Here is a 12812-nt window from a genome sequence, read left to right on the forward strand (position 1 = left end):
CACCTTCTCTTCATTGTTTATCGCCGAGGATTTTCTTATCTCTTATCTCCGATACCCGTTGAAACTTTGCCTCCCCTCCTCTCTCTTCTCTCCTCTCTTCTTCTCCAGTATCCTCTCGTTCGACTCGAAGTTTATTCTTAACGAGAATAAAAAAAAAAGGAAAGAAAAACAGAAGGAGAAGGAGGAGGAAAGAGAAGAGAAATATTTTTTCACGAGTAGTTTCGTCGCGAGATTTCGATTGGAAGGGTGAACGAATAAGGATGAAACTGTAGGTAGGTAGGAAAGGAAATGAAACGGGGTTGCGCGTGATTAATTAACGAGAGGAGGGGGAGGGGGGGCGCGAATTTCATATTGGAAAGGGGGCCCTAACGAGGGCTGGTAAAAAGGGGACATAAATCAGGACGTTAATTTTGTTTTCAGCGCCGATGGCAACTACGAGGTGACCATTATGACCAAGGCAATTTTGCACCATACGGGGAAGGTCGTGTGGAAACCGCCGGCCATCTATAAATCATTTTGCGAGATCGACGTGGAGTACTTCCCCTTTGACGAGCAGACTTGCTTCATGAAGTTTGGTTCGTGGACTTACGACGGGTACACGGTGAGTAATAATAATAATAATAATAATAATATAAAATAATAAGATTCTCTAGACTTGACATTCTCGCTTTTATTATACGATTAAAAACATCGATGATGAAAATTTAATCAAGTTACGAATAAAGTTAATTTATTGTTGGGAACGCAATGGTAATAATAATCAGAGAAAATTGTTGTTCGAGCATTTTAACGAGCAATTACTTAAACTTTAACTTTATTCGAGATTTTTAACATTAGTTTCAATTGTTAATTGAACCAACTCTTCGTACTTATCCGCATACTTTTTATTAATTCTTAAAATTTTCGAAATCATTACTTCTCGTGAACGACTTTTATTCCTTCTCGTCTCCTTCCTTTCCATTTTCCAGATTTTTATCCGTGACAAAAATCGTGTCCCATCTCTGGAGACGTAACGAGATTTTTCTCTCTGCCGATCGTTTCCGCCTCCATCGGAAAGCATTCCACGAACGGGCGTTGTTATCGGTGGTCACGGCTCCGTCGCGTAAAACTTTATGCTAAATAAAACCGCGGGATTCCGCGGGATCAATGGAAAGCCACTGGCTGGAAAACTAGTAAAAAATTCCATAACAGCGAGTTGGCCGAAGAGGGAGGAGGTAATTTGGAAGGATGTCGCGCGGTTTTACGCGGCCATTCGATCGGCCAATTTCTTGGGGAGTATCGTTCGATATGGAATCGGTATGGAATTTCGTTCGTTCGATAAAAAAATTGAATTTCGATCCGAAAGTATTTCTTTTTCGAATCGAAGGATGTGTAAGATGAAAGGAGAAAAGAAGAGAACAGAACACGAGAAAAATTACGCTTCCCTTCTCCATAGAAAAAAGATTTCGAATTGGCGAAAATGTCGTGCGTGTAAAAAGAATGCGTAAAAATTGAGGAGCGGAGGGATTGGTTCGGCGTTTAAAGGTAATCCATTTGGAATAACATGGACGTTCTCCATGGATTTATTTGCGGATGATGATACAGAGAATAGAAATAGAAATGTGCGGAGAAATTGTTAGGATGTTCTTCCCTAAGGAAGGGAAAAAGTAAAGAAATGTAACCTGTCGGTCGGACCTGGAGGATTGGCTCTGGGTGAACTGCCGTTACAATGCGAGATATTCGAAACGGGAGGAAACGCATCAACGGAACGTCGACCGAGCTCTCTTTTCGGAACTTTCCCCGTATTATGTATACATTCGCTTCCATCTCGTATCCGATTTATTACATTTACATATATTTCAATCTACGTGTACGTTTTCCATCCCCTTTTTCTCTGACGCGGTTCCATCGATAAATCCAAAAATATTATCGTTTATAATCTCTCTCATCGGGGGAGAACGAAAGAGGTTGGACGAAAATATCCGGACGATTAATTCGATCCGATCACGATCGAAAAGCGAACCGATTGGTTTCGAATGGCAATTTGGCAAGAGTTTCAAATTTCTTCTTCTCGAACGATATTTTCGAAGAGATAACGTAACCTTAAAGGCACGATCGTGTTTCTTATCCAGCTCCGTTTTCAACAAGCTATTCCTTGAGAAGATCGATCGAGTTATAAATCCTGTAATAATCAAGCCTCCATTTCGATACCGAAAAATTATATCTTCTATCCCCCTCCTCTCAATCGTGTTTTCCACGCCAAAAACATACGAAATTAATTTCCCAGAAATTTCAGAGAAATTTTCAGAGTAAACTCGTCGCGTTAATCGCGAATCATCGTCCACGATAGCTTAATTCGATGAAGGAGGATCAAGTCGGGCATCAGAGACCCGGAAGCGGCAATCAAACCCAGCGTTTCCGTTCCAAATTCCATCGATACGAATTCATCGCGTGGAATATAAATGAGGCGGAAGGGTGATGGAATTCCGGGCAAGAGCCAAGAAAACGTTGCCCCAAGAAGCGGTTCACGTCGCGTCTAAACTATTTATTAGAAGTTGGAAGTTTTGCGCTGACAGTTCTATTCCCCTTTGCTACTTTCTTTCATTCTTTTTCTCGTTGGTTCGAGATCCCTCCTCCGTATTCCGAAACGGTTCGAACTCGTGTTTCGTTGCATATAACGAATAATTCATTCTGCCTGTGCAGTAGCACGCTGCGAATCTTCGATGAATTTCTTAGCCAACGACTCGCGGTGGTCGTCGTTTCTTTCTCCTGGAACTGGAGAAATTGGAAATTCTACGCGTTATTCCACGCGTCGAAACGCGTCAGGGAGGAGGAGGTGCAAAATTTCACGAGGAAAATGAAGTTGAATAATTTAAAATGGGGGAAGAGGCGAGAGATAGATTTTAATTGGAAAAATCGGTACGGCTGGTTGGGTAATCGGGATCAAACTCCGGTATAATAAAAGTACGGAATTATTTGTGAAAACATTGGGCGAGCATTTTACGTTTTCCACTCGAATTTCTGCTCGACTATCCGACTTGAAAATAAAAACTTTGCAGTATCCTCGAGGATCTGTCTCGGGGAAGTTGTCTCCCTCTTCGTAAACTTCTCTCCAAGTTTCTTTCTTCTCGTTCTTGGAAGGGCCGGCTTGGAAGTCGCCACGTTAATTCTTCATCGTTCCTCAACCGTTATCAATAACATCTCCTGTCCCAAACCCGTGTCCAATAATGGACAAGCTTTGAAATTGAACGCGAGATCTTCCAATGGACTCGAGAATTTATTTCTCTTTTATATTAATTTTCGTGTTCATCTCGCGTTCATCTAGATGTTTCTTCTTCTTCAAAATCGATTTTAAGAATCGTCTAGATAATTGAAGTTTTTTGAGATTTGTCCATCCATCGATTAATATTTCTTTCTTTTCCATTATATGCAAAGTGAGCGATTAAAAATTGGAAAGGATAAATTAGAAAACAAATAATCTATCCTTACGAATATTTCTATACTAGCATATTTGTGCCATCAGCGAATCTCCCAGTTTCAAAATTGACAAAGTTATTTCTCTATGTTACTCCATTACAACAAAACAGACACCATCTTTCAGAAGTAAAGGAAGAAACTATGGGAATTAGATTTGTCCATCCATCGATTATTATTTCTTTCTTTTCCATTATATGCAAAGTGAGCGATTAATAATTGGAAAGGATAAATTAGAAAACAAATAATCTATCCTTACGAATATTTCTATACTAGCATGTTTGTGCCATCAGCGAATCTCCCAGTTTCAAAATTGACAAAGTTATTTCTCTATGTTAGTCCCGCACAACAAAACAGACATCATCTTTCAGAAGAAAGAAACTATGGAAATTAAATTTGTCCATTCATCGATTATTATTTCTTTCTTTTCCATTATATGTAAAGTGAGCGATTAAAAATTGGAAAGGAAATAAATTAGAAAACAAATAATTCTTACGAATATTTCTGCGCTAGCATGTTTGTGCCATCAGCGAACCAGTTTTAAAATTAACAAAGTTATTTCTCTATGTTAGTCCCTCGCACAACAAAACAGACATCATCTTTCAGAAGAAACTGTGGAAATTAAAATGGACGACAGGGAGGAAAAATTCTTCTGATTGGAATGTGGAGAGAAAGCGGAAGGAGTCGAGAAAAGTGGAGAAGGCGTTGAAAAGGAAAATCCGTTATAATTGATCGGCCGCACTTAGCGGCTTTCAGCTTCGAAACATCCTCCCGTGTCTTAAACATCTCCGGCAGCCTAAAACGAGGGTGGTTTAGGCTTTCTACCCGCGAGAAATATTTCACGCCTTCTCCCTACACAGACGTGTCTAATCTCTCGACACTGGAGGCTGGAGCAATCGGGAAAACGTCACGATTCATCGACCCTGCTCTTCACCAGTCTTCACCCTTCTCGATGATGAAACTTTCCCTCCCTCCTCCGTCCGGATGCGTGCCTTTACACATTTTTCTCTCCCTCCCCCCCTCGAATTCCACCCCTCCTCGACTCGAAGCGATTCTCGTTTGATCATCAAAGCGAAGCTGCATCGATCGTTAGAAATATCTTTTGTAAATTGAATCCGCCGATTAAATTAACGAGAGGAAAAAGGCGATAATCGATATTCCAAAATAGATTTCTAATAATTCAAGAGATCGATGTTATTATACAAAGAGAAATTATTCCTCTTGATATTCTCAAGAAATTTCGAAAGAAGAAGGAGAAGAATAATTTGGCGATAGGGTTCGATCGAAATGCTCTCCTCATCTTCCCTCCGGATGGAGACGACATCCGTTGACCTTCTCCCGTGGATGGACAGATTTATCCACCGTCCCAACAAATCCAGCTGTTGGTGGATTTGACCGGGTGAACAACCATCGCGGGAATAAATCCCGCGCCCGGAACGATAAAACCGTTCCATGGGTGGGATATCCATTCCGATCCATCCCCCTCGACGTTCCAACCTCGTCGACCACTCGAGCATTTCTCGCATTTCGATCCTCCTCCTCCTCCTCCTCCTCCTCCGCTCCCCTCTCGATCGCGTAATCCGTTTTGACAACGGCCAGAAGCGAAGAAATATGGGGCGCGCGTGTTCCACGCTTTTTCCCGGAACGAAACTGTCGCTCGAATTTGATAACGAGATGACGAGAAACGCTGGGTAAAAAAAAAAAAAAAAAATGCAGTGGCGATCGAGCACAATTTCGGAGAGGCAAAAATTATACGTAAAAATATCTTCATACGAATGCAATAGTGCGTAATCTCCGTAAACGTTATCGACAAAATTCACGCGAAAAATTGTAAGAATAATATGAAGAGGGGGGAAACTGGGGGATGGAAATATCCTATTCGGGGAAAAAGTTTTGGTTATAATTAGGGAACGTTGGTTGATAAACTCGTGGAGAGGCGTGGATATATAGTCGGCGGGGAAATTTTATCGTAAAACAAAACGCGTACACCTCATAAACACCGACGATAAGTGTATTACCCTTCTATTTCTGCCGCGGCGCAAATACTCGGGGAGTAGACCGAAGCTATCGATCCGTTCTATATATATATATATATATATATATATATACATATATATATATATATATATATATATATATATATATATATATATATATATATATACACACGTAACGAGCAAACAAGGTTCGACATTCGACGAAATACGGCCGTTCACAAAGTAAATTGCAGGGAACGGGAGCGGAGGCTTTAAGGATTCGCCTGTTAGGCGATCGGGGCGTGCAATAAAAATTCCGCTCGGCTCAACTTCGACCTCCCCCTTTCCTCCACCGTGGTAACCGTGGAATTATTAGAGACGTTGCGAGAGGAATACAATATACGACAGGATAGGATAGGGATTTTCACGAGAACGGCTCGTGACACGACTCTTGCCGTTCGAAAGAAAGGATTCGATCTGTCTGGAGCCTCTTCGAGCGAAGGGAGTTTTGAACCGCGAGGCTCAACAAGTCGTCGCCGATGTCGGCCGGATAATCGGACAATCTCGCGTTTTCTTTCCCCCGCAATTAGGGATCGATCGAATACACGGGATATGGATACGTTTGCGCGACTGTTCAACCCTTGCCGTGTAAATACAGCCTCGATACCACTGCGAGGAGGGATCGATATCGCTCAGACGGATGATTAACAACCAGATATAATCCAAATACTCGAATACGGGAGGAATGGATTCCACCTCCTTCCTTATATACGGTTAATCAAGCGGTGCTCCAAACTATCGTTCCAAGATATCGAGGGGATATTGCTATTAATTATTAAGTTTCGAGGAGTTTACAAAACGAGGAATATGCGGATGGAGGGGGATACTATACACTTTGAAATCTCGTGGAAGGATAGAGAGACGTCTCAGCCCTAAGAGGAAAGGAGTTCGAAAGGAGAGTGCGGTTTAACGCGCAGCGATCTTCTCGCGAAGCTATCGAAAGATCCGAGAAAAGTGCAGGGGGAGGGATCTAGGAGAGGTGGAAGTTGGATGGAAGAGAGATTTGGCTCCGTTCGCCAGGGGAGTTTATCCCCATTCCCGGAAATCCACCTTAGCCCGCGCCCATTAGGGCTATCCAATTTCTTTCGTTCGCTATCATCGACTTTTCTTCTCCCGCTGATCCTTCCTCCTCCTTCTTCCTCTCTCTCTTTCTCTTGCAAACAATCGGATCTCCATCTGGAAAAATATAAAATCGGATGGAAATATTGGATTTTTCATTCGACGAATCTCTCGATCCGATCGAGGCGAAAGTTCGTAAACGGGCTCGGGTCCTTCGGGGTTTTATTTTTGGCGTACCTCGTTTCCCAGTTAGGACGGCGCATTCTCGCGAGATACACCCTTATTATTCATCACACTCCTTCTCCTCCTCTCTTCTCGTCCCCGTCTCTTAGTCACGTACACGCGGAAACTATATATATACGTACATGTATACACGTTGTTTCGAATCCGTTATCCATCGAAACGTGCGAATCATTTGGAGCGAGGGGATAATTTAATGGAATAACGGAATTAGGGAGAGCGTTTAATAATGGTTTTGTTGCGCAGGTCGACTTGCGACACCTTGCCCAGACCGAAGACTCGAACCAGATCGAGGTCGGGATCGACCTGACCGACTACTACATTTCCGTCGAGTGGGACATCATAAAAGTGCCTGCCGTGAGGAACGAGGCGTTCTACATATGCTGCGAGGAGCCCTACCCCGATATCGTGTTCAATATCACCCTACGCCGCAAGACCCTCTTCTACACGGTGAACCTGATCATACCGTGCGTGGGCATATCTTTTCTCTCGGTGCTGGTGTTCTACCTGCCGAGCGACAGCGGGGAGAAGGTCTCGCTCTCGATCTCGATCCTGCTGTCGTTGACGGTGTTCTTCCTACTGCTCGCCGAGATAATCCCGCCCACGTCGCTAACGGTGCCGTTGCTCGGCAAGTACCTACTGTTCACCATGGTGCTGGTCACCCTTTCCGTGGTGGTGACGATAGCCGTGCTGAACGTGAACTTTCGATCGCCCGTCACCCACCGGATGGCGAGGTGGGTGAGGGTGGTGTTCATACAAGTGTTGCCGCGTTTCCTTCTCATCGAGAGGCCGAAGAAGGACGAGGACGAGGAGGAGGAGGAGGAGGTGGTGGTGGTGGGGAGGAACGGGGCCGGGGTTGGCGCGATGAACGCCAACGGGGAGGCGGTCGGCGAGGTGGACGAGGACGACGACGACGACGGGGACGACGACGACGACGACGACGTGGAGGCGGCGAACGGGAAACCGGCCGAGGGCATGCTCACCGATGTGTTCCATGTACAAGAGACTGACAAGTACGACGCGTACTACGGCAACAGGTTCAGCGGGGAGTACGAGATACCTGCCCACGGTCTGCCACCGTCGGCGACCAGATACGACCTTGGCGCGGTGGCCACCGTGGGCACGACCGTAGCGCCCTGCTTCGAGGAGCCCCTACCCTCGCTCCCACTGCCGGGGGCTGACGACGACCTCTTCGGCCCGGCCAGCCCCGCATACGTTCACGAGGACGTCAGCCCCACATTCGAGAAGCCGTTGGTTCGCGAGATCGAGAAGACCATCGACGATGCCAGGTTTATCGCTCAGCACGCCAAGAACAAGGACAAGTTCGAGAGCGTGAGTATATATATACATATCTACGACTCTTTTCTTATTAAAATATCGTCGAATAGCCGATTAGGATAGGAAATATTAAAATTTCGATTCTTCATCCAAACGTGTACGATATATTCTTGACTGTATGCACTTTACTATTTCCGAAAATAATAAGTGAAGTGTGTATATACAATTGAAACGAGGATATTCCTAGGTAGAGGATCGACCTGTACGAGTATCCGCATTAATTTTGACGCGGGTATTCGTCCCGAGCCAAACATGGGATTGCGTCGAGTTACGTAACGCGTCACGGGTTACGCTCTGTCGCGGATCGATGGCGTTTCGCACGATCGAACGTTTATCATACCGTTGAACCATCGTTTCCGATCCGTTTCTGCCGTCCAAATCGCGAGTGTCGGATTCCAATGGTTTCGTTGCAATCGAACAATATTGGAATTCCAAAATTTCCTTGAAAAGAAAGCAAGAAACGTGAATCAAGTTACTCTAATCAAGATTTCCAACAACGCGAAAGACGAGCCACTATTTTCACTGGAGAATCTTGAAGAGAGGCACGCTCTCGTCCGACCGACAGGACTCGCGATCGTTTCGCATCAATCTTCCCATCCAACAGCTCCGCCTTCTTCGTGTTGTTATATCCTTGGCAACCTGTTAAACTTCTCGACGCGGTGGTAAGGGAAAACTTGTTATCGTGGGAGACGCGTGACTCGCGCGAAATAAAAAGGAAGATTCTTGAAGTGATACAATAATCCTTGCAAGACGGTGTTTAGTATCGTAGTTTGAGGAAAACGGATTTGCTCGGAAATTCTCGATCTAAACACGAATCGTCGAGATAGAATATTCGCATTCGCATATTCGATTGTTGCATCGTTTTGTACGAGAAAGTAGACGGGATAGAGATGGATGAAATTTCGAAAAAGAAAGAGAGAAAGAAATGATAAACGCGTAGCGAGGAAAGTTTCGGTCGAGTGGTGGCAAAGTTCCTTTGCTGGGCGGATGTAAAACTTGGGAAATTGATTCTGACGTTGACGGCGGTCCCAGCGCGGGGAGAACGCGTCCCGAAGTTGAGACGTTTGTCCGGGGCCGGCCGTAAATTCGAACGAATTTATGCTCCCCTATTTCATATTTGCGCGGCACACTTTCCTGGATCCATCGTGGTATCGAGTTTATTCGTGTCCCTGGGGGGAGTGATGACTTGCACTCCTTTCCAACGAGATCTCAAATCTCCGCCGTTTCTTCCTCCCCGAATTTCATCGTGGAACCCCGAACCAGGCTTTGCTTGGAAAAATCAACGAAAAACGATCGACTCGATCGTTGAAACCCGCTCGCGTTGTCTGCCGTGACACCGTTGAAACAAGTTCGTACAAGTTGGAGTTGTACTGAATCGAGGGGAAGCTTGCCTCGTTTCCGACACGGCCCAGAATGGAAGATGGAATTTCGAAACATCTGTGCGGGGTAACACGCCACGTTTTAGCTACGTCGTTTCACCAACGATCGAAATTCGCCTCGAATACGATGGATTTGGTTTCGTGACGAGAGATTCCAGTCAAAATACTATTTATATTTTTCGATGTAACGTTAAACGATCGAACTGTATGTTCCCTGAGTAAAAATAAGAAAGGAATGTTAATATCATATGCTTCGTTGCATCGAGAAGAGGATTATGTTTCGAATATCTTTACATCCGATCAAATTTCATCTTTATCTTGCTTTAATCCAATGAACGTATTATTAATCCTTCTTATAAATTCTTGTCGACGTACGAACGATACGCTTTCACCGTTCCCCACATTTTCGTTGCAAGTTTTTTTATGAAGCATTTGCAGATCGTTTGATTTTACATGAATTACGTTTCAATTCTCTTTAATACAAATAAATATTAATACAAATTAATACAAATAAATGTGAAGAAGATTATTACCAGTTTGGCATCGCAACATATTGCTTTCGATTATTTTAGAACTACTCTTCCGAAAAAGTGGGAAAAATTATAGCATACGTATATTTACCTATCATTGGATGGTAAATTTCAGAGAGGAAGATGCCAGGTAATAAATAGGAAGGAGAAATGGGAAAATTTCCAAAAAAATGCACGATGCTTTCCGAAATTCGATTCCCATGTCGTATCGCGGGCCGGTTTGCCGCATAGTTATCTCGAAACGGATCTTGTATCTCGAGCGGAATCGGGATCTGGACGGAGCCAAAGGCGGGCCGTGGCCAAATTCGATATATCGAGCCCTCGAGTCCCGGAGATGCCTTGATTTCCGCGCGCTGGCCGCATCAACCGGGGGCGACTTCCGCTTGCTTGGGAGGAGTCAACCCCCAAGGGGAGCGTGTGGGGAGGCAGGGGTGCTCGAGGATGCGGAAAGTCGCGCGGCGGCGTTCATAAATTATCGAACGCGAGCTGTCCGCCGTTGGAACGCACTGCGGCGAAGTTCCGCTCGGTGCCAAATGTGGACCGCGTGTCCACGCCGATGCACGCGTGCACGCCGCTTGTGCGCGCCACTGTGCCACTTCCTGTGCCCTGCGAATTCTTTCGGATTTACATTCCTCTGGAATCGATTTTGAAAGTGGAGAATTATTATCGTTGATAATTTCGTTTGGAAATTACGAAAGGAATTTGGAAGGTATCGAAGTATTTGGATTAAAATTGGTTTCGCATAGATTTCGATTTCCTTCGTGAATTCTGAAAATCTCAGATTGATTTGAAAAGTGAAAGAAGAATTAGTAAATAGTTGAAGAGAATTAGTAATAGTTTGTTTGGAAAAAATGAAACGAAAGGAATTTGGAAAGTATCGAAGATTTGGATTAAAATTGGTTTCATTATAGATTTCGATCCTTCTCGCGTTTTAGAAATCTGAGATTGATTTGAAAAGTAAAGAATTAATATCATTAATAGTTTATTTAAAAAAATGAAACGAAAAGAAAAAAGTATCGAAAGTTAGATTTAGGTTAAAATTGATTTCTATTTAAGCTTGTTTTTTTGAGAAAAAGAAACAAGAGAAGGAAAGAAATTTGGGACGGATTTGAAAAGTATAGAGTTATCATTAATATTTGTTTGTTATTGTTCTTCAAATATATATAACTTTTCGTATTGTATTCGGGGAAAAAAAAAGGAAGGGAAAAAATGTTAGAAACAGGGTATAAGTTGTGAGAAAACTGTGGAACTATATTATTCGTTATCGTGCAATATCTCAAGTGGCGCCGATATTCCTGACGCGTATTCGCTACTCGTGGAAAACTATAGGGAAACGGTATCGATCGAGCCGCTGTTCCTCAATTTTCTTTATGGGACGTTCTTTCCCCGCTCTTCTTCATCCCTCTCCCCCCCATACACGTTTTCTTTACTCTGTTATTCACAAACGAATTCCTCCCTTCTACGTTACTCCCATTAGATAACGTCAAGCGATATACGCTTGATAAGATTTCCCGTTCTTGTTTCCTTCGAGAACAAGATGAAATGGAAAATTGACACAGGATCGATTAATAAGAACGAAGTGTGTTACTCGATAGATTCCATTTAATTTTTTCGTTCGTAACTTTGCTTTCGATATTTTTACCTTCGAACCGAATAGAACCGAAACTGAAACTCTAATAATAATTCAAAAACCATCGCGATTCTCAAATCCCTCTTTCTCAATATCACTTTACGTGAATCTACGTGAATCGTTTTTCCAAATGCTGAAAACTGTATTTTCGTCTGCAAAAAAATCGGTCGAAGAACCGTCGGCCTGACGCGGCGAAACGAGTGTTTCGAACGGATTTTATGGGTCGACGGTCAAACACGTAACTTCCGGGGGAACAGGTGCGTGGCCGGTCGCCAGTCCACGGATTCGTTAAGCTCCGCCAATGTTCCCGCGTTTGTTCCCGAAAAAAAAAAAAAAAAAAGAATCGCCGAATTCCTTTAGCGCGACACGCCCTTTTCTCTCTCCTCGTGGATTCGTAAAAAAAAAAAAAAAAAAAGAAAGAAGGGAAAAGAAGAAAGGGAAGGAAGAAAGGGGGAATAACTGAAAGAGGAGACGTGACGTCTTGTCGTCGACCGACTGGAACGGCTGGAAACGGATGAAAAGGGCTTTGTGCGTCCATATTCTCGGGGGTTGTGAACCCTCCAGCCGCGTGACCCGTGTTAACCGCGCTTAATTCGGTTAATGTCCTCCCGCGCGTGCTTCCTTTTCGCGGGGAAATATTACACGATCCCTGTACATCATTCTCAAATCTGGCCACTGCACTGGCGTGAGAATCGGCTAAAAAGAGGCGCGAGATGAGAATAGCTTTGGGAATACTCGCATTGAACGAAAAAAATCAAATAGATTTCTTTGCACGAAGTGAGCTCTTCCATTCGCAGAAATCTAGAACTTTCGAACTTTTCTCGTTTCTCTATATCGTGTCTTTTCTATCAAATGTCTTTGGCGTTAATTGGTTGCAGGAAAAGTCGACGTTTTAATCTGAACAATATTGAGAAATTATATCCAATGCATTTCTTTCTTCTAGCATTGCTTCACAATCGTGAAACTTTACCACCGATTTTTTCTATTCGAGTGTTCAAATATTCGAATGATTCAAAGTTCTTGCTTTTTATTTTTTTTTCTCCCTGTTTTAAATAAGATACATCGATGGGAAAATGCGTACGAAAATTTTCTAATCCATGGAATCGCTATCGAATCGGGCAATTGAATCTCGTCGTTCGCATTTCAT

The 12812-nt window shown here is 43.6% G+C and overlaps 1 protein-coding gene across 2 annotated transcripts in view; it reads left to right on the forward strand.

Annotated features, from left to right (window-relative positions):
- The window catches only part of nAChRa1 (nicotinic acetylcholine receptor alpha1 subunit), a 116518-nt gene that overhangs the window by 89011 nt on the left and 14695 nt on the right, over positions 1–12812 (forward strand). For both annotated transcript variants that reach the window (XM_026442626.1, NM_001098220.1), the window contains 2 exons: positions 421–601; positions 7035–8120. In XM_026442626.1, coding sequence (XP_026298411.1) covers positions 421–601; positions 7035–8120 — 1267 coding nt within the window. The remainder of the gene's footprint in view (positions 1–420; positions 602–7034; positions 8121–12812) is intronic.

Source organism: Apis mellifera, linkage group LG9, assembly GCF_003254395.2.
Source record: "Apis mellifera strain DH4 linkage group LG9, Amel_HAv3.1, whole genome shotgun sequence".
NCBI lineage: Eukaryota > Metazoa > Arthropoda > Insecta > Hymenoptera > Apidae > Apis > Apis mellifera.